This window comes from Drosophila obscura, unplaced genomic scaffold, assembly GCF_018151105.1.
Source record: "Drosophila obscura isolate BZ-5 IFL unplaced genomic scaffold, ASM1815110v1 contig_185, whole genome shotgun sequence".
Taxonomy (NCBI): Eukaryota; Metazoa; Arthropoda; class Insecta; order Diptera; family Drosophilidae; genus Drosophila; species Drosophila obscura.
This window is the reverse complement of record NW_024542773.1, coordinates 1,299,531-1,316,240: the sequence shown is the minus strand read 5'-3', so window position 1 is coordinate 1,316,240 and position 16,710 is coordinate 1,299,531. Positions and strand designations below refer to the sequence as shown.

Here is a 16,710-nt window from a genome sequence, read left to right as displayed (position 1 = left end):
AAATAGAATTTTTTTTCGGTATTCTTTTGTCGATTACGTTGAAAAGGTTTTTTTCAAAATTTAAAATTTGTTATCAATTTGTCATTATAACCAATGGCGAATATTATTTGGGTACAATTCTTAAAAAAAGTAAATATGATTCTTCAACGCTCAAATCATTATAAAAATTACCATGTATTTTCAACGAATATTTAACATCAATGGGCTAGATCTATTGAAAAATTTATTGATGTTAACCTATTCTTATACCCTACTCAAAAAGATTATAAAAATTAGCATTTATTTACTCAAAAGGAACGTTTCGACCCATAAAGTATATAAATTCTTGATTTGCATCAATAGCCAAGTCGATTTAGCCATGTCTGTCTGACCGTCTGTCTGCTGCCTCTTGTTGAGCGCTCTCAGAGACTATAAGAGCTAGAGAATTTGGTTTCCAGACTCATGTAATTCCACTGCAATAAGTGCATTTTCAAATTTTGCCCGCCAACTTCCGCCCACTGAGCGAACTGTGGGCACAATACGATAAACTGAAAACAAAGTCTGGCTAGAATGACTATACGTCTACCAGATTGCCCAATCTGAATCAGATCTGATCATAATTATAGCCAGAATGAAGAAATTTATTTGTTGTCCCCCCCGCGGGCACGATTCTTCCCGCACGCCTGCCTTGTTCAGTGCAGTCGTGGACAACGTGGATATAAATGGTACATCTATTGGTACATGTTAGACGTAAATAAAGACTCCTCCTTTGTAAAACTGAGTTCGAAAAAATATTCACTCAAACTGAATTACGGTCGATCAATTGGTCCGGCCGTTTTTGGGTTGGGGGGCCCTTTTCTCTGAATAGCGTCACCATTAGGTCCAGGGGTGCTTGGACTCTTCGTTATAAAAGTCTGCAATTTCGGCCTCCACCAGGCTTCTTTTCCATTCCAGCAATCTTCCTAAATTGTAACACTAGTTTCACGACTTGGTAGCTTTCTCCCGGCGAGGTCAGAGTAACAAATTTGTCTTCCATCCCGCAAAGATTGCTATTGATCCAGTGTTGGATCTGCAGTGAAGGTGGCAAGTATGCGTCATAATAGCGTCTACCGAAGCGCCCACAGGAATCTACTGATTAACAGCGATAGCTGGAAATTTTTTAGTCGATGCAACGCCCATGGTCGTTGTGGTCGCAGACCACATGATTTACACATGCTAATTTTTATAATGATTTGAGCGTTGAAGAATTATACACACATTTTTTAACAATTGTACCCAAAAATTTAATATTCGCTGCAACTAATGGAAAAAAGGATAAATATTACTATTCAATTGAAAAATCAAATTTTAATTTTTTATAAAAACCTTTTCAACATAATCGACAAAAGAATACTGAAAAAAAAAACTATTTTCATTTTATCGCCACCAAATTCTGGAAAAAAAATTTTCTTTGATGCAGTTGTTACAATAGTATTAATTTTGGACAAATGGGAAATTTCTGTCGATATTGTACTTATCTATTAATGGAATGTATTGAAAAACGAATTATTTTGTGGAACGAGCCAATGATGGAACCAGCTTCTGCCGAAACATTGAAATGTATTTTAGGTGAAGATACATATAATGCCAAAATAAAATACCAAGGTGATTCCGTTATAACACGTACACCGGCTCTAATTGTATCAAATAACGACATATTTCCCAAAAGTGTGGCATTCAGAAGTCGCATGTATCAATTTCACTGGAGGCCCGCAACATTTTTAAAAGAATACAATTGTAAACCACATCCATTGTCAATATTTCATTTATTCAATAAATATATAAAATCTTAATATAATACATTATTTGCGTCTGCGTTTTTCTAACGATCTAGACGATCTTGGTCTTGTATCTAATAATTCAAAATCATTCAATTCATCCTCTACAGTTGTAACACCAGTTTTAGCATCAGAGTGTTGACAAATAATGTTCTTCCATCTGTATATGTATGGGTGGCATTTTCCATGAATGTTACTTCTTTTGGCCACGAAATTGGCGAACCATGAGTAAAGGCTGATCCGAGACTAAATTTTATATTACAACCACATTCTACACGCCAATAACAGCTGTATATTCCCTGCCTAACCCAACACGGGTATCTTCGAAGCCCGGATAAAATTGTAAAGCGTGCGATCGAAATCTTGGAAATTGTGTTTCAACTCTATCCTCTTTACGATTATATGGTGTAAAATGTTCTTTCTGCTTATTAATTAATCCGCATTTAGGTACATACACTATAATCAACAGTCACTGGTTCGTTAATCATCGAATTTACCAAAAATTGACCAGTTTCTCCGTCAAATCTAGGCACACCAGATCGTGCACTTGATAATTATCATACTAATCGATACAAATACACACAAATAATGCCAGACAGATGATGAATGATTTTAAGCAAAAAGCAGCTAATGTATAGGTTAGAGGTTATGTCAAATAAATTAGCCATCAGCCCCAAATGTGAAATTGCTGCGAGTAGAAACAGCTAAACAGTTGCTTGAGACAAGGTAATAAACGAAATATTTGACCAAAAAACAATCGATTCAATTACTCATGTTAGGGGGGAACAAAATGGGGATTTCAGATTTAATGTAGATTATATCACGTCCATAAAGTGTTTATTGATTGATCTTTCCAGAACCTTGTATTGCCATGCCAATCCAACATATGGATTGCTATCCTTCCTTTAGGAGTTCCATCCACTACCAGAACATGTCTTCCGTACCATCTGGTCTTTAAATCTTTAGCTTTGCTTCGAATTTTTTAAACTTGAGACATTCCCTCTACTTTGAGGATATTGTACTACACCAAGGGTGCTCCTTGTCTTCCGATCCTCAGAAAAGCATTTCGGATTATCAATTATAATATTCGTTGCAAGTCTCCAGTCTCTTCTCATCAATTCCACTGTAATAAATTATTTAAATCTATTGTTTAAAAAGTTCCATGACCCTATGATATATAATATAAGTGCATTTTTCGAGTTCTATACAAAAGAAAAAAGTCGAATGTTCATTGAGGTAATCTCCATTTGCTTTGCTTTATTGTACAATTTTCAAATCTGTGTGCTTTTAGATGATTTAACATTTATTGTTAGCGCATTTATGTATCCTCTATGATTCCCTTTATTGCTGTATGCCTTTTATATACATATACCCTTGCAGAGGTTTATTACTCGTAAAGTTATTGGTCAGATTTTTTGGGAAGCATCTCCGACATCTATACAGGATATTCAAAGAGTTTTGGGGTTTATTATTTTCTATTTCCATTAAACTCTGTTTTAGGCCATTTATGGTCTTTTTTGTTGATAGATCTGGGTTATACATTTGGTTGGAATGCAATGGATCGCAGCACTATATCAAATAGCTATCATTATTATTATTATTACAAGGCCTTGTTGCACTTCGACCATACATCATGTATGATCTTTTGTACTGGCGAGTAGGAGTATGTGGAAGATCCATATATGTTTAGGGGTTTCATGAACTGAAGTACTTTGATGGGCACTATTTCCAAAATCCTTCAAGCAATCCTGTTATGCAGGGCATTCACGTTGGCTGTGTTCCGATTTTTCCTGCTTCATTTCACAGAATCTACAGGAGTCTATCTCTAACAATTTCAATTTCTTGAGGTGATATCTCAGTTGCCATAGGAAGAAACGTTTGAAAAACGAGAGATAATTGTTAAGTGGATTTTCGCATTGCAATTAAATATTTCGCCCAAAATGGATACAAATCGGATGACTATATAAAACAGCTGCCATGAGAATGCGCGGTCGAAGGTATATTGTAAATTTCAACAGAAGACAGAATAGAACACAAATATCAATCATCAACGTCCGACTGCAAGGGCATATTGACTTCGGTGATCCGAAGTGCTCCCTGCTCTCCCTCCCCTGCTTTCATCTATGATTTCTGTTTTGTGGTTCGTTTTCTCGTTTCTTGCGTGTACGAGTGTAGGCACGTTCAAAGGTTGAATGGTAGACTTGGTTACACTTAAGCGATACTAGTTGCTTGTGCTAATGCTAATCAATAATCGTAATAAAATAATCATATATATGTATGTTTCGTATCATATACCATGCTACAATCCATGATACTCGTACAATGCCGTGGCGAGCCGTGCTCGCTTGCGGTTAGTACACTGTGGAGAGGTCCGCGTAGATGAGTTTAAGCAGCTGGCGCTCGGCAGTGCTTGACGAACTGAATTCGGCTGCAAAGTCACGGAGCAGATGCTTCAGATCGCACATTTTGCGCTCAACCCAGGCACAGATGATCTCGGCCAGCGCGTACTGCTGCTGCTGGGGCACGAAGGCTCCGGGCCGTTCCACCAGCTCACTGTTGTAGCCCGGACAGGGGCTCGCCTCGAACTGGGCGAGGCTGTAGTAGTGCTCGATGAGCTTAATGTGCGCTGGCGATTGCCGGGCAGGCGGCAGATTCAGGTGGACCAGCAGCAACAGACGCAGGACCTCCACACGCCTGAGCAATTCGCTGTACATCAGTGCCCCCCGCCGCTCGTAGATGTTGTCCACGATGTCATCGTAGTGCTGGAGGGCACTGCGGTAGTCCTCGCGCTGCGTGCTCAGGTCGGCGCTCATTTCCAGGTCGTGGATCTGGTGGGTGGGCGAGGCGAAGCTGCTGGTGCTGTCTAGCTTACGCTGCAGCTGCTGCAGCTCGCGGAGAATGGCCGCCTTGAACACGCAGCCGTCCACAACGCGCTCCGCTGCCTTGTGGTAGCAATGAAGGGCACCCTCCCGGAAGCCACTGTGCTGGGTGCGCAGGTGGAGGAGCCCGAACTCGTTGTGGGCCTGCAGGAAGGCACGGGCAGCTCTCACATAGGCCTCGGACTCGCGCTGCGGCGCCCCCCCAAAGGACTCGCACTTGGCATAGCCAATGTGGCACATGGCCGCGTACTGCATGATGCCCGACTCCTCGAAGCTGTACGCCAGCCTCTGGAAGTCCGCCTGCACATCGTTCACACTGGGCGCAAAGCGTCTAAATGGCCAGAAAATGAGTCAGATATGGGATCCAGTTGGGCGGAAGAACTCACTTGAAAAAGCCGGCACGCTCGAATTTCTTGATTTTATTGGAGGCACGCAGATATTGCTCGATCAGGTTCTTGGGATACTGCTCGACATGGTGTTGCTCGGCCAGTGGGCCTTGGCCCGGGGAGGAGGTGCGTTGGTGGGTGCCTGCACTGCCGCTGCGTAGCTTGTCCATGCTGCGCCAGTGGCCGGGGTGGCGGTGGCGGTGGCCTTGCCCGTGGCAATGGAGGACTACAATAAAAACGGTTTAATTGTGCATTATTTCGTTGTAACCAAAACAGTTTGCAGTTTGCAGCCAGTTCTGGAAAATGCCGTTATGTGTGTGATTCAACAACATATGCAGTGGTGCGATGCTAGCCTTTTCCCGTCAAATCTAGCTATTTTCAAAGTCAATTAGCGGGAAGCTTGAATTGGAGAATTTTCATATTATCATATTAAATGTTCAGAAAAATACCCCATATGCAAAAGTAAAAATTGCATATTAATGTTTTAAAGCAGATTGGAACAACAAATTTAACACATCAATTAAAGGAAATAAGGTTTACAAAAGTCCAAACGCATGGAAGAAACTTGGTTGCCCAGAAACAATTAAGTCACATTTAGTCAACATTTACGTTTTATGCTTTGGCCGTTTTTGTTTGAACCTTTTTATTTAAACAATGCAATAAAAAGGACTTCTGAAAACTAATCAATCTTGTAGAAAATTGATGTATCTATCGGATAAAATTATTTGTTTAGGGCTTAGAGGTCTAACTAGATAGTAATATTAAACTGAATATCAAAATCATGGAATACGATTTCAATCAATAAAATAGAACGTTATCCCATTGTCGACCAGGGGGGTATTTAATATTCCCACAAAATTTGTGTAACTTTAGCATATTTTGCGCATTAAAGGTGAAAGATGTCGGTGGTCATTTTTGTTTTGTAAGTAAAGAGGAGGATGGAGCTACAAGGAGCCTTTACAAACAGTATTATTTTCCGCGGTTTAACAAAGGGTGCTCAACTTTTTTAATAGAGGGGTGTTAAGTGGGTTAAGTGTCGTTTGATCGCTGGATTGCCCTGGTTTTTATCGTTATCGTCACGGGCCCTCTGGTTACACTTACGCATTTAACAAACAAAACTCGACTCTCGGACCACGGGCAATTGTTTTAATTAGCTAGTTTTCAAGCGCCCAGCTACAATGGCCATTGCCGAGCATGACAACGTTTTTATCTTTGTGCCAAATTTGATTGGTAAGTTCTGCCGGAGCGAATCGCTCGAATCTGTCTCTGGATTTATGGAATGTATACATACCTGAACCCGTGTGATTATTCCTGCTGGTGGGGCTGCGGTGGCTGTTGTTGGGGGCGGGTACTTTGTGGGCCCTAATTGAATTAGCCGTGTGCTTGTAAAATGCACAATACCAATGCATGGGACCGAGCCACAGCCCAGCAACAGCGTCAGCGTCAGTCCCATATCAATATAACTTCCTTTATCGATTGCGCGCTGATGACTGTTTGTTTGTTTGTTTTCATTCCTATTGCAGGCTATGCACGCATCATTTTGGCCTTGATTGCGTTCTGGTTCATGTCCACGAACTATGTGATCGCCGGCTGGTGTTATGTAACCAGCGCCCTTCTGGATGCCGTCGACGGACACGCCGCCCGGGCCTTCAATCAAAGTGAGCATTACCAAATCGGACGACTAGCGGATAGCGGTCACGTCAGGCCACATCGCACACAGAGGCGCGACGCCGCCTGTAGTACACACCTGTTCACACAATGGCTCTAGCGCTATCCGATGAGCCGGCAACTGAATTATTTGGCTATTTAATGATATGCGCACTTTGCCCATACGAATGCCGCCTATCAACACACCATACCACACCACACCACACCGCACCACACAGACCCGAAACCCAACCAAATCGTATCTATATGTATTTGCGCCAGTATCTGATATTTATTTTATCGCACGCCTATTCTTTATATGGTCATGATTGGGTGATAGGGATGGGTGGCCACTTCAGGTCCCCAACTCCTCAAGCACTGATTTGCCTGATTAACAAATTTCGTAACCTTTGTTTGGGCTTCCAGGCACACGCTTTGGGGCCATGCTGGACCAGCTCACGGATAGATGCGGCACCACGGGTCTGCTGGTCACCCTGGCCTACTTTTATCCACGCTACATGTTCTGGTTCCAGCTGTCCATTGCCATCGACGTGGCCTGTCACTGGCTCTTTATGCAAACGTAAGTCAGATAATTTATAGAATTTTCCACTATCAAACTCAATCAATCTGCAATCTATCTGCACTGTGTGTGTGTGTTTTTGCAGGAGCGTTGTGGTTGGACGCGCATCGCACAAGGTCAATGAGAACTTTGTGATGCGTCTGTACTATCAGAAGGACATTTTGACCTTTATGTGCTGCGTCAATGAGCTGTTCTATGTGTGCTTGTACCTCTTGCATTTCACATACGGTCCCCTCAGTGAGTATTATTATATATACCTGTATATTGCGTCATTTGACGGACGACTGAACTGACTTCATTTGTATACTGAACTTGAACTTTCTCTTGAACTGTGATAGTATTTGGCGCCTCGCTCTTCAAAATACTGGCCTTCCTCACGGGCCCCTTTGCCGTGCTGAAGGCCTTGATCTCCGTGATGCACGCCTATGTGGCTGGCATTGATTTGGCCGCTGTGGATGTACGTGAGCGGCAGGAGAGGCGCCAGAGGCCCACCGAGCCAGTGGCAGTGGCTGGCAAGAAGCTGGAGTAGGCGTGGCACTAGTCAAAATCCATTGAAAACCAACAGCTCCAGCTTTTAACTACTAAAGTACTAAAGCAAAATAACTCTTGATTCCAGAAAACAAAACAAAACAAAAAAAAAAAAAGAAAGAAGAGATGCGATTCGATGCAAAGGAAAGGTGAAGTGAAGGAAAGGGAAGTGAAGCATAGAGAAGGGTAGAAAGGAAATAGAAGAAAGAAAAGAAAAGAAAAAAAACCAAGAAAAGTGTAGTAGATTATTAATTATTTGTACGCGCTATTGCAATATTGTTGATTTTATTTTGTATTTTAAGTTATACGGCGGGGGCATAACCGCCCTCCCATCGATTTGTATTTAAATAATTTAGAATGGAATGGAAATTGAAAGTGAAACAATTGTCGTTCCATGCGCGCGCGAACAATTGTCGTGCTAGTCGTAGCTGTTGCATATTTATTTTTGCTTTTTTTTAGTCAATGATAATTTATAAATTTTTCGTGAAGCTTACACTAATATACACATATTTTACGAATATATATATTATATACGCTAGATATATGTATGATTTAATGTCCATATATACGAATTGTATATATTTACATACATATTGTATATGGCGTTTTGGTAGTTTCAAATTCGGATATTCGTACGTGTAGCCAGCCACAACAGAGTCTCATTTTGTACATTTGTTTAATTTTTATTATTGGTTCAATTACAGACATTACAGATTACAGACACTTCCAACAATTGTTCGATTCTCAATGTGTAACTAATGTATTTCTAATCATAAGTCGAAAATTGTAATTGGAGACCTGCATGAAATATATATATATATATATGTATAACCATTATCGTGACCATTCTAATTGTTTTACTCCTCCTCAATCCTAGACCTGCCAATGGCACACATGGGATAGTTCCTACCTTGTTAAATATCAGGCTGTCCACGAGCGATAATGAATGTATACAGTCTATAAGCAAAGGCAGACACTGGCCAATGAGCTGTTCTATGTGTGCTTGTACATTATACCGTTCATATTACCGTACCGTTCAACCGATTCCGAAAAGTCTGGAAGAAGAAGAACGCAAACTTTTTCAATTTGAATTGCCCGCCTACTTGCACTGCCCTGCAGCCCTGTTTTATACCAGCTGATGAATCCCTTTACAGCACTGGCCCGGACATTAATGACTTTTAATTGTTTATATTTTTCTGGGCCGCAAAAAGACCCTAAGCACTACTTGGCCGGTGCTAGTACGTTTTTGGACTGGACGGTCGAGGACTACAGTGGTTCAAAATGATGATAAACTGGAAGCGCTTGTCCAACATTGTGCGCTATTCAGTGGCCTATGCTGCCATAACTCATTGCACATTTGAGTACATTGGCGACTTTGTACTGGTGAGTGTGATGTCCAAGGCTGCTCCTAACACGCAATCCAATCCCCCCATCTGTTCGCACAGTGCAAAGGACCGTCGATGGAGCCCACTCTCTTCACGGACAATGTGCTGGTGACCGAACGCATGACCAAGTACTGGCGCGGCTATAAGCCCGGCGATATTGTCATTGCCGTTTCGCCGACCAATGCCAAGCAGTGTGTCTGCAAGCGTGTGGTGGCCGTCTCCGGCCAGGAGGTGTTCATAGCCAAGCCACATCCGCTCGAAGCGGAATGCAATATGTCTGCCAGAAAGAAGAAACCAGTCATGATAAAGAGTTTTGTGCCGCGCGGCCACATTTGGATTGAGGGCGACAACAAGGACAATAGCTGCGACTCACGCTACTATGGCCCCATTCCCGTTGGCCTCATCCGCAGCCGTGTGGTCTACCGAGTTTGGCCGCTGGCCGATGCCTGTGGCGAACTGTAGGTGGATCATCTGTAGATCTTCCCCTTCTGTCAAGTTTATTTTATTTATTTTAATGCGATTATGCGATGTACCCCTGCCAAGGGTAAGGGCTATCCAAATTCTTCAGAGACTGTTATAAAGCATATATATTTACGAAGCGAACGTTGTTTCTCATCATCAGGCAGCAAGCATTCATCTGAATTACCACGGGGTAGGTAAGGTAAGGTAGCCCTGTCTCAATTCTCTGCTTAAGAAACCCCCAAAGACTGCCATTGGGTCACTGTTTGGCCAGTGGCTGGCCTTTCATTTGGCACATTTAACAATACAAAGTACATTAAAAAAATTAATCTCTATTTATCTAAATTTGTGTGCAATTCCCTTAAAAATGTTTTCTGCCATTTGGAAGCGGCTGACCATTACCATAGCATAGCCCATGCCCACTCACAGCTTTGGGCCATCGTCGGGCTTCGACTGTTTGCCGTCCACAAAGTACAGATTGTATTCCCTCTTGAGCACTTGGTGCACCTGATTGCGGCAGGTGAGCACCAGGCCGCGCTTCTGGTAGTCGAGGAATGTGTGCACAAACTGACGATTCGTCTCGTGCACCTGAGGATGCTGCAAATACTCTGCGATGGGCATCCACTGAAGGCGGGCGATCTCGCGCTCGCAGCGCGTAAAGTCCAAATTGAGGGGCTTCAGGGCAATCACCATATAGATATCCGAACAGCCGAAGTTGCCGCCGTGCGCATGCCGCAGGCACACCACTGAACGGAAGGTGGTCCTGATGCCAGTCTCCTCCTCCACCTCACGTATGGCCGCATCGATGAGATTCTCGCGCGGCTCCACATAGCCTCCGGGCAGCTTCCAGCTATTGGGTATCATCGCATAGCGATCGGACACCACCAGCACCTCATCCTTGTCGTTGATCACCAAGCCCCCAACGCCCAGCAGCGTGTGGGCGTAGTTGGGCAGGTTGCTGGACTCGTGCGTGGGCAGCCAGCGGTACATGACCACCACGCCGGTGCGGGCGTGATGGAAATCGAAGCCGGACGCTGCCAAAATGGGCACCCAATCAGCCTGCTCCTTGTACACGCGAAACCAAATGGCACGATTCTTGTTGTTTGTCCACCACTCCAATGATTCTGTGGGATTTCAGTATTTAAGTTGGATTTCTTTATTGTTTTGAGCTTTAAGCTTTCACTTACTTTTCAGCTTTTCCTCAAACTCGGACTTTTCGACCTTCTCCTCGCGGCCATCCACTGTAACGCCCGCGAAGCGATCCGTTAGACCACGAAATACATCCGGCGGAGAGTCCATGGCTTTGTGTCTGCAATGCAATGATTTGGACAGTCATAAGTGTATAAGTTATTCTGATCCTTTTGCCTGGGGCTACTTACGAATGAAACGAACGCGTCAACTGCAGTGACTGCTGTTGGGTTGCCTGTTCCCGGTGCTGCTGGGTAAATGCTGGGACGGAGCTGCTTCTATTGGTTCGAAGGCGCCTTCGCCATGAATTGAACGCTTGCAAGGGTAAACGAGTTCTGCGACCCAATATTGCTGTAGACAACATTAAATGATTGCGCAATAGCGACGGACGGCACCGTTAGCAGCAGCAGCAGTGCTTCCTCCAAACTTTTTCACAATTTCCAGAGATTACGAGATATAAAACGAAGCGCTGGGCATGCTGCGTGAGAAAGGCAAGAGGGGGAACGAGTGAAAACACCAGCCAGCAACCAATCCGCAGCGCTCCAAACGATGTCGATTCGATGTAAATCTAAAGTGGGGGACACTATCTCGTCTGCTGGCAAAGAGATAAGCGTTAAGCGTTGCCAGCGTTGCAGTGACGTCGTTGCGTTCTTCTGTTCCTGACATTTTGAATTTGGCGCGCATTGGTGTCACATGCACATGCAATAGAGATGAGACGTGACTGCTTCCCCCGGCTGTGATCGCCACCCAAAATGCATTTTGAATGGATGTATGTAATAGAAGTAGCGATTTAATCGGTTGCGATTTATAGTTGATGTTTTTTTTATGGCCAAAACAAATGAAAATAGCTTATTAGTTGTTGCGATTCACAGCTTCTTCTTTTATGTTTTTGTATATTTTGGTTCATGAAAGTGACACAAGGGAATTAGTTACAGGCAACCGTGACGAGTAGTCGCTCATCTCTAACCAGCCAACCTTGAATGGCAATCCAAGGTGCGTGAATTGCTTCCGCATCGGTTATGTACTTGTGTGAGGTGTGTGTGTGTGTGGGTGTGTTTTTGTGCGTTTATCAGCCGTGTATCAACAATGTTCCATCATTTTATGCACGCTTTATATAACGAAACAAACCCAAACAACCGCACTTACTGGCACACTCGATACCTGTGACGGCTACTGTTGCCCACTAGGATTTAGGCGATAATAGAACCGAACCAAACCCACTTTAATCTATGCACTTGAACAATAAGTAAACTATTTCAATTCCGAAGCAAGCAAAACAATCTTTACCATTGAAAAACACACAGGTTATTGTGCTGCGCGCGGTTTGGGCTAAACGGTCACACTTGCGTCCAAGCACTAATGCGTTTAGACTGTTATCGATTACTCGAGCCAGTGCTGTTAAGCACTCAAATTGTATTGTTGGCGCACTTTAAGTAATTTGAAATATTTCAAATCGAAATGGTCAATAAATAAGAATTAAGAATAAAAATCCCGCATTCTGCTGGCGCACATTATTTAATTTGAAATATTTGTAAAACGAAAAGATCAACTAACATCCATCAAGTATTGAACATCGCATCAACCTGATGGTTGATGAATGATGGGTATTTTCGATGGTTTGGGGGACGTAACATCTTTGCCACCCTTCAGGCGGGCTTGCAGGATCAGCCAGTTGTCGTTCAACGCTTTGGTGGCCGAAATGCGACGTCGTGGATCAGGGTCGAGCATGGGCTTCAAGAACGACACAAACTCGAAGGCAGCATTGGTGCCCCACTCGTAAGTTTGAACAAGGACGGAGACCAGATTACGCTTATTCAGTTGGGTAACGTGGAGCAGCTGCCCATTCGGCTGGAATATGCCCGACGAGAACTCGCCGCGGTCAATGAGATACTGGGGAATGGTGCCGCACGTCTCGATGATGCTTGCGATGTGCAACTCGTCACAGCTGGCATCGTCCGTCGTCTTGCCGGGCTCAAACAGATAGTCGCCGGTGGCCAGCTCCCAGAACATGCAGGCGGCGCTCCAGATGTCGGCCTTTTCGTTGTAGCCAGCCCCAAGGATGACCTCTACGGCCCGGTACTCCCGCGTCTGTATATCGTCCGTGTAGTGATGATCGAACCAGCAGGCATTGCCCATGTCTGCGAGCTTCACGTTCAATTTGCACGGAAACAGAGCCGGATCACGGCGCGACTCTATGTGGCGGCCCGGGAAATTCACAGTCTTCTCCGACAACGGATTTTTCCCCTGAATTCCCGCACACTTCTTTCGAGCATTTCCGATCTTCCACTTGCGGTTCATTATCGGCGCCCACTTCGGCTGGGCAGCTGCTGCGGCCCGATCTGACGCCTGCACCTTCTCCTGGACACAGCGCATGAAAGCCACCGGGTCCCTGTAGAGTAGCTTCAACATTTTTGATCCCTTGGCCAGGCTCCTCTCCATGGCATCCATTTCTTCATGGGTCAAATGGCTGCTGCCGCCTTTCAAGCGGCTGCTCGAGCGATTTTTCACCGATTTATTGTCGACTGGTGTACTATTGTCGAAGGACTCGCACTCGAGGAGGAAGACCTTCATGGCGTAGGCGGGAAAGTCTGTCAATTGCTCCAAGTGACCGAAGCGGCCCAGATGGAAGATGTCGAATTCCTCGAGGATCGTCAGACCGTCAAAGTTGAAGGGCATGAAGGGCAGCTTCCCGGTCACGCCAAGCCCGGCGGCGGAGGGGCTAAGGAGGCCGCGACTAGCTAGATGCAGCAGATCCTCCACGGCGCGCTGACGCAGCCAGCGGCGGTGAGACGCGAAGAAGCTGGCCATGCGCTTGACTTGTCCGCGTAGCCGCTTCTTGGCCGTTTTTGTTAGCTTGTCGGGCACCACAGAGTCGTCACTCGGACTGGCCGGACAGCCGTGGAGCTTACGGGTCGGGGTTAGTCTGGTGTGGGCCTCCAAATAGGTGCTGGCAGCCTCAGCGGCCTTGCTCCGCACATTGAGGTCGTTCGCCTCGAGCATGACATTCTCGGGCTTGAGGTCCGTGTGTATGATGTGGCACTGGGCGTGCAGATAGTCCAGGCCTTCCAGCACCTGACGCGCAATCTGCCGGACATTGGCGTTGGGTATGCCCTGGTAGTTGGACCGCTGGATCAGACAGAGCAGATTCTGTCCGAGTATCTCGAACACCAGACAGTGGTGTGTCCCGTTCGGGCCGCTCGCAAAGAAGTTGTCCGTGAGGGAGACCAGGCGGCAGCGCAGCGCATGCGACTCGTACTTGGACACCTTCTTCAGCAGTGAGATCTCGTCGCATGCCGTCGCCGCCAAGTGTTCCGCCGATTTGCACACCTTGACGGCACAGTAGACATCCGATGACATATCAAAGCAGAGCCACACGATGGAGAAGTGGCCCCAGCCGAGCTTCTTCAGCACCACATAGCGATGGTTCAACATGTCGCCCAATTGCACCGGATGATAGCCGCCCACGCAGTAGTCGCACGGATTCTCGTCCGCCCCCGCAGTTATCGAGCTGGCGCTGCTGCTGCTGTTCTTGCCAAGGCCCAAATGGTGCAGCGCGGCGCCACTGCTCTCCTCGGAGCTGCTCGAATTGTTTTCCGAATCACTCTTCTGTGTGTCGCCAGTAATATCCAAGCTCGAGTTTATCTCTGGAGTCGCTGCAGCCTCTGCAGCATTCTGGCTTGGGCTGTGGTTATCCTCATCGTCTTCGAGATCTTCAAGATCAATGTCACGAAAATCCTCTCCGTCTGACATGTTTGCACCACTGCCCACTGCAGCACCTAAACGTGAACAAATTTTAGTACCAAAGAAAATGCCATAAAATCATTTACTTAATTAATGTTGCAAAAAATGCTACAACTTGTGTCTAAAATGTATTTGAAATGATCTGAAACTAAACTGTAACTAATGCCACAAAACTATTGCCTTGGACCTACAGAAGGGACCAACTACTTGAGTCTATTTCGATTACAGGAATACAGAAAATATTATATAACGTAGAGCTTTAGATTCTTAAGTGTATTAATGCTAAAGTGAAATAAACTAAGGATTGACTGCATTACCTTTGATGAAACAGTAGAACGACGAACGGGGTAAATGCTTTGTATATATGTATTCTGAGATCGGTTATCTGTTGCATATAGAAAGTATTATTATTAAGAAATGGAATATGTAAATGCACTCACTGTGTTCTTTGTTCGGTAGATAATGCCTCGCATATGCCACATATGCGAGTTACATATGAAGATTTATTTATTAAATGTTGCTTCCGTTTATAGAGACTTTTGTTGTGTTTACTAAAAGGTTCTGTAGGTAAATGCCAGAATTAGTAAATTTGGTTAGTGCCAAGTGAAAGTTTAGCGCCGGGCTACTACTTATTGAGTTTATAAAAATAAATATAAATTGTATGTGGGACATACAATATTTGATGGGTGTTGTGTTGCAATTTGCTGTTTTGCTGGAATGGGAATGCTTTATGCGAATGCATTGATCTGGAAAATGCCATTTAAGGCAACAAAGCGGCAATACCAAAATACATACATATGTACATATATGTATAACCAGTTTACAGCACGTGAGAAGGGATTGGATTATAAAGGATCGGCTGGGTTAGCTTGTTGCAAAATGCACATACATACATGCATGTGTATGCATGTGCCGGGAGTCAGCAGCATGCCGCATTAGAGCCGGAATCAAAGTCCGAATCCGTATACAAATCGGGCAGCACATCACTCCGCTCCGTCCAATGCATTTTGGGGGGTGCGTGCACACACACTCTCCTCCTCAGGTGTGTCATCAATCGGAGAACAATAGCCTCCCCTTGAGGGTCTCTCCTCTCATTCGGATATGTTTGTATTTTGATTGCCAGCTTAACAACTTCTCTTTTTTTTTTTCCTCCTTTTTTAAGAGTGAAATTTACCAAAAAAAAAAAAAATTGTTACCCCTCTAGCGGGCGAATTTTCTGTACTTTTTACAGTTGATATTTGCACAGTTGTTTAAATAAATTTTCCGCTTAGGGTTGCTTCGCGACCCACTGTTTGCACACAATGGATTTCCATGCGTTTTTGGGCTTAAGTGAAAATGCCTTGTCAAATATTTATGAAAGAATCGATTGCGTGGAACCGGGGGGGCATCATGCATGCCACACAGTACGAGTATCTCTCGAGGACCGGGGGCCGGGGACCCTGCCCGATCGACAAAAACCAAACACTTTTCGACGGCTTATCCAAAAGGAACTTCAGCGATGCGAGCCGAGGTCCGACCTATGTATGTGTCCGTGTGTGTGTGTGTGTGTGTGTGTGGAAAAGCGTTCGTTCCCAGGCGCGACTGCGCCCGTCTTCAACCCTTCAACCCTCCACCCTCCTTTTCCACGGCCATTTACCGTTTTGTTGGGAAAATCTTGTTTGTAATTAGGGAGTTTTCCTTATCATTTTCCCAATGCAATGCCCTTGGCATTGTTTCTTTACCAATTAAGCGTAATTTTCAAGTGTCCCGTTTGGGTAAAATATATTTGCCTAGGCAAACATTTTTCGTGCTTCGAAACAGGGCGGAGGAATGAGAGGCGTTTTGAATTTCACTTACATAAATACATATACATACATACATATATAACTGGTTGACTCCTAATGAACTGTTTATGTACACACAATGGAATGGAAATGAACATAAATTAATGGTAATTTTCCCCTTTTTCCAAGAGGCAAAGCTCTTTTTTTTGTCATATTGGTGGGTGGTGCTCAGTCAGCTCTGGCAGCTGGAAAAATCAAACATGTCTTTTGACAACACAATGAGCATTATAATTGGCACTTTTTCCTGCAGCTTGAGCTTGCTCCATAAAAAAAACAAACACATTAGAAAGAGAAATTA

At 44.4% G+C, this 16,710-nt stretch overlaps 5 protein-coding genes across 5 annotated transcripts; 2 read left to right on the top strand and 3 right to left on the bottom strand.

The window, feature by feature from the left end:
• Positions 1 to 3,027: 3,027 nt before the first annotated feature.
• Positions 3,028 to 5,373, bottom strand: LOC111072763. The gene is made up of 2 exons (XM_022364817.2): positions 5,062 to 5,373; positions 3,028 to 5,006 (listed from the first exon to the last, which is right to left on the bottom strand). Exons 1-2 carry the CDS (start codon positions 5,229 to 5,231, stop codon positions 4,148 to 4,150), a joined length of 1,029 nt encoding a protein of 342 aa, XP_022220509.2. The 5' UTR covers positions 5,232 to 5,373; the 3' UTR covers positions 3,028 to 4,147.
• Positions 5,374 to 6,137: 764 nt separating this feature from the next.
• LOC111072743 (CDP-diacylglycerol--inositol 3-phosphatidyltransferase) lies at positions 6,138 to 8,647 on the top strand. The gene is made up of 5 exons (XM_022364783.2): positions 6,138 to 6,291; positions 6,585 to 6,719; positions 7,135 to 7,288; positions 7,374 to 7,525; positions 7,627 to 8,647. Exons 1-5 carry the CDS (start codon positions 6,240 to 6,242, stop codon positions 7,815 to 7,817), a joined length of 684 nt encoding a protein of 227 aa, XP_022220475.1. The 5' UTR covers positions 6,138 to 6,239; the 3' UTR covers positions 7,818 to 8,647.
• A 316-nt stretch (positions 8,648 to 8,963) lies between these two features.
• LOC111072745 (mitochondrial inner membrane protease subunit 1) lies at positions 8,964 to 9,663 on the top strand. Its single transcript, XM_022364784.2, has 2 exons — positions 8,964 to 9,199; positions 9,262 to 9,663. The coding sequence occupies exons 1-2, from the start codon at positions 9,098 to 9,100 to the stop codon at positions 9,661 to 9,663; spliced, it is 504 nt and encodes a 167-aa protein (XP_022220476.1). The 5' UTR covers positions 8,964 to 9,097.
• A 258-nt stretch (positions 9,664 to 9,921) lies between these two features.
• Positions 9,922 to 12,168, bottom strand: LOC111072742 (nudix hydrolase 8). Its single transcript, XM_022364782.2, has 4 exons — positions 12,010 to 12,168; positions 11,040 to 11,326; positions 10,848 to 10,969; positions 9,922 to 10,784 (listed from the first exon to the last, which is right to left on the bottom strand). The coding sequence occupies exons 2-4, from the start codon at positions 11,210 to 11,212 to the stop codon at positions 10,084 to 10,086; spliced, it is 996 nt and encodes a 331-aa protein (XP_022220474.1). The 5' UTR covers positions 11,213 to 11,326; positions 12,010 to 12,168; the 3' UTR covers positions 9,922 to 10,083.
• Positions 12,169 to 12,426: 258 nt separating this feature from the next.
• On the bottom strand, positions 12,427 to 15,178 carry LOC111072741 (SRSF protein kinase 3-like). Its single transcript, XM_022364779.2, has 3 exons — positions 15,030 to 15,178; positions 14,907 to 14,974; positions 12,427 to 14,624 (listed from the first exon to the last, which is right to left on the bottom strand). The coding sequence occupies exon 3, from the start codon at positions 14,596 to 14,598 to the stop codon at positions 12,427 to 12,429; it is 2,172 nt and encodes a 723-aa protein (XP_022220471.2). The 5' UTR covers positions 14,599 to 14,624; positions 14,907 to 14,974; positions 15,030 to 15,178.
• Between the last annotated feature and the right edge of the window lie 1,532 nt (positions 15,179 to 16,710).

Bases quoted from the DNA above. Each gene is read 5' to 3' on its own strand.
- LOC111072763 (XM_022364817.2), bottom strand. From the start codon at position 5,231: ATGGACAAGCTACGCAGCGGCAGTGCAGGCACCCACCAACGCACCTCC. The intron at 5,007-5,061 runs GTGAGTTCTTCC...CTGGCCATTTAG, and splicing joins GAGCGTGCCGGCTTTTTCAA to ACGCTTTGCGCCCAGTGTGA.
- LOC111072743 (XM_022364783.2), top strand. From the start codon at position 6,240: ATGGCCATTGCCGAGCATGACAACGTTTTTATCTTTGTGCCAAATTTG. The intron at 6,292-6,584 runs GTAAGTTCTGCC...TTCCTATTGCAG, and splicing joins CTTTGTGCCAAATTTGATTG to GCTATGCACGCATCATTTTG. The intron at 7,289-7,373 runs GTAAGTCAGATA...GTGTTTTTGCAG, and splicing joins CACTGGCTCTTTATGCAAAC to GAGCGTTGTGGTTGGACGCG.
- LOC111072745 (XM_022364784.2), top strand. From the start codon at position 9,098: ATGATGATAAACTGGAAGCGCTTGTCCAACATTGTGCGCTATTCAGTG. The intron at 9,200-9,261 runs GTGAGTGTGATG...CTGTTCGCACAG, and splicing joins ACATTGGCGACTTTGTACTG to TGCAAAGGACCGTCGATGGA.
- LOC111072742 (XM_022364782.2), bottom strand. From the start codon at position 11,212: ATGTTGTCTACAGCAATATTGGGTCGCAGAACTCGTTTACCCTTGCAA. The intron at 10,970-11,039 runs GTAAGTAGCCCC...ATTGCATTGCAG, and splicing joins TTGACGCGTTCGTTTCATTC to ACACAAAGCCATGGACTCTC. The intron at 10,785-10,847 runs GTAAGTGAAAGC...GAAATCCCACAG, and splicing joins GTTTGAGGAAAAGCTGAAAA to AATCATTGGAGTGGTGGACA.
- LOC111072741 (XM_022364779.2), bottom strand. From the start codon at position 14,598: ATGTCAGACGGAGAGGATTTTCGTGACATTGATCTTGAAGATCTCGAA.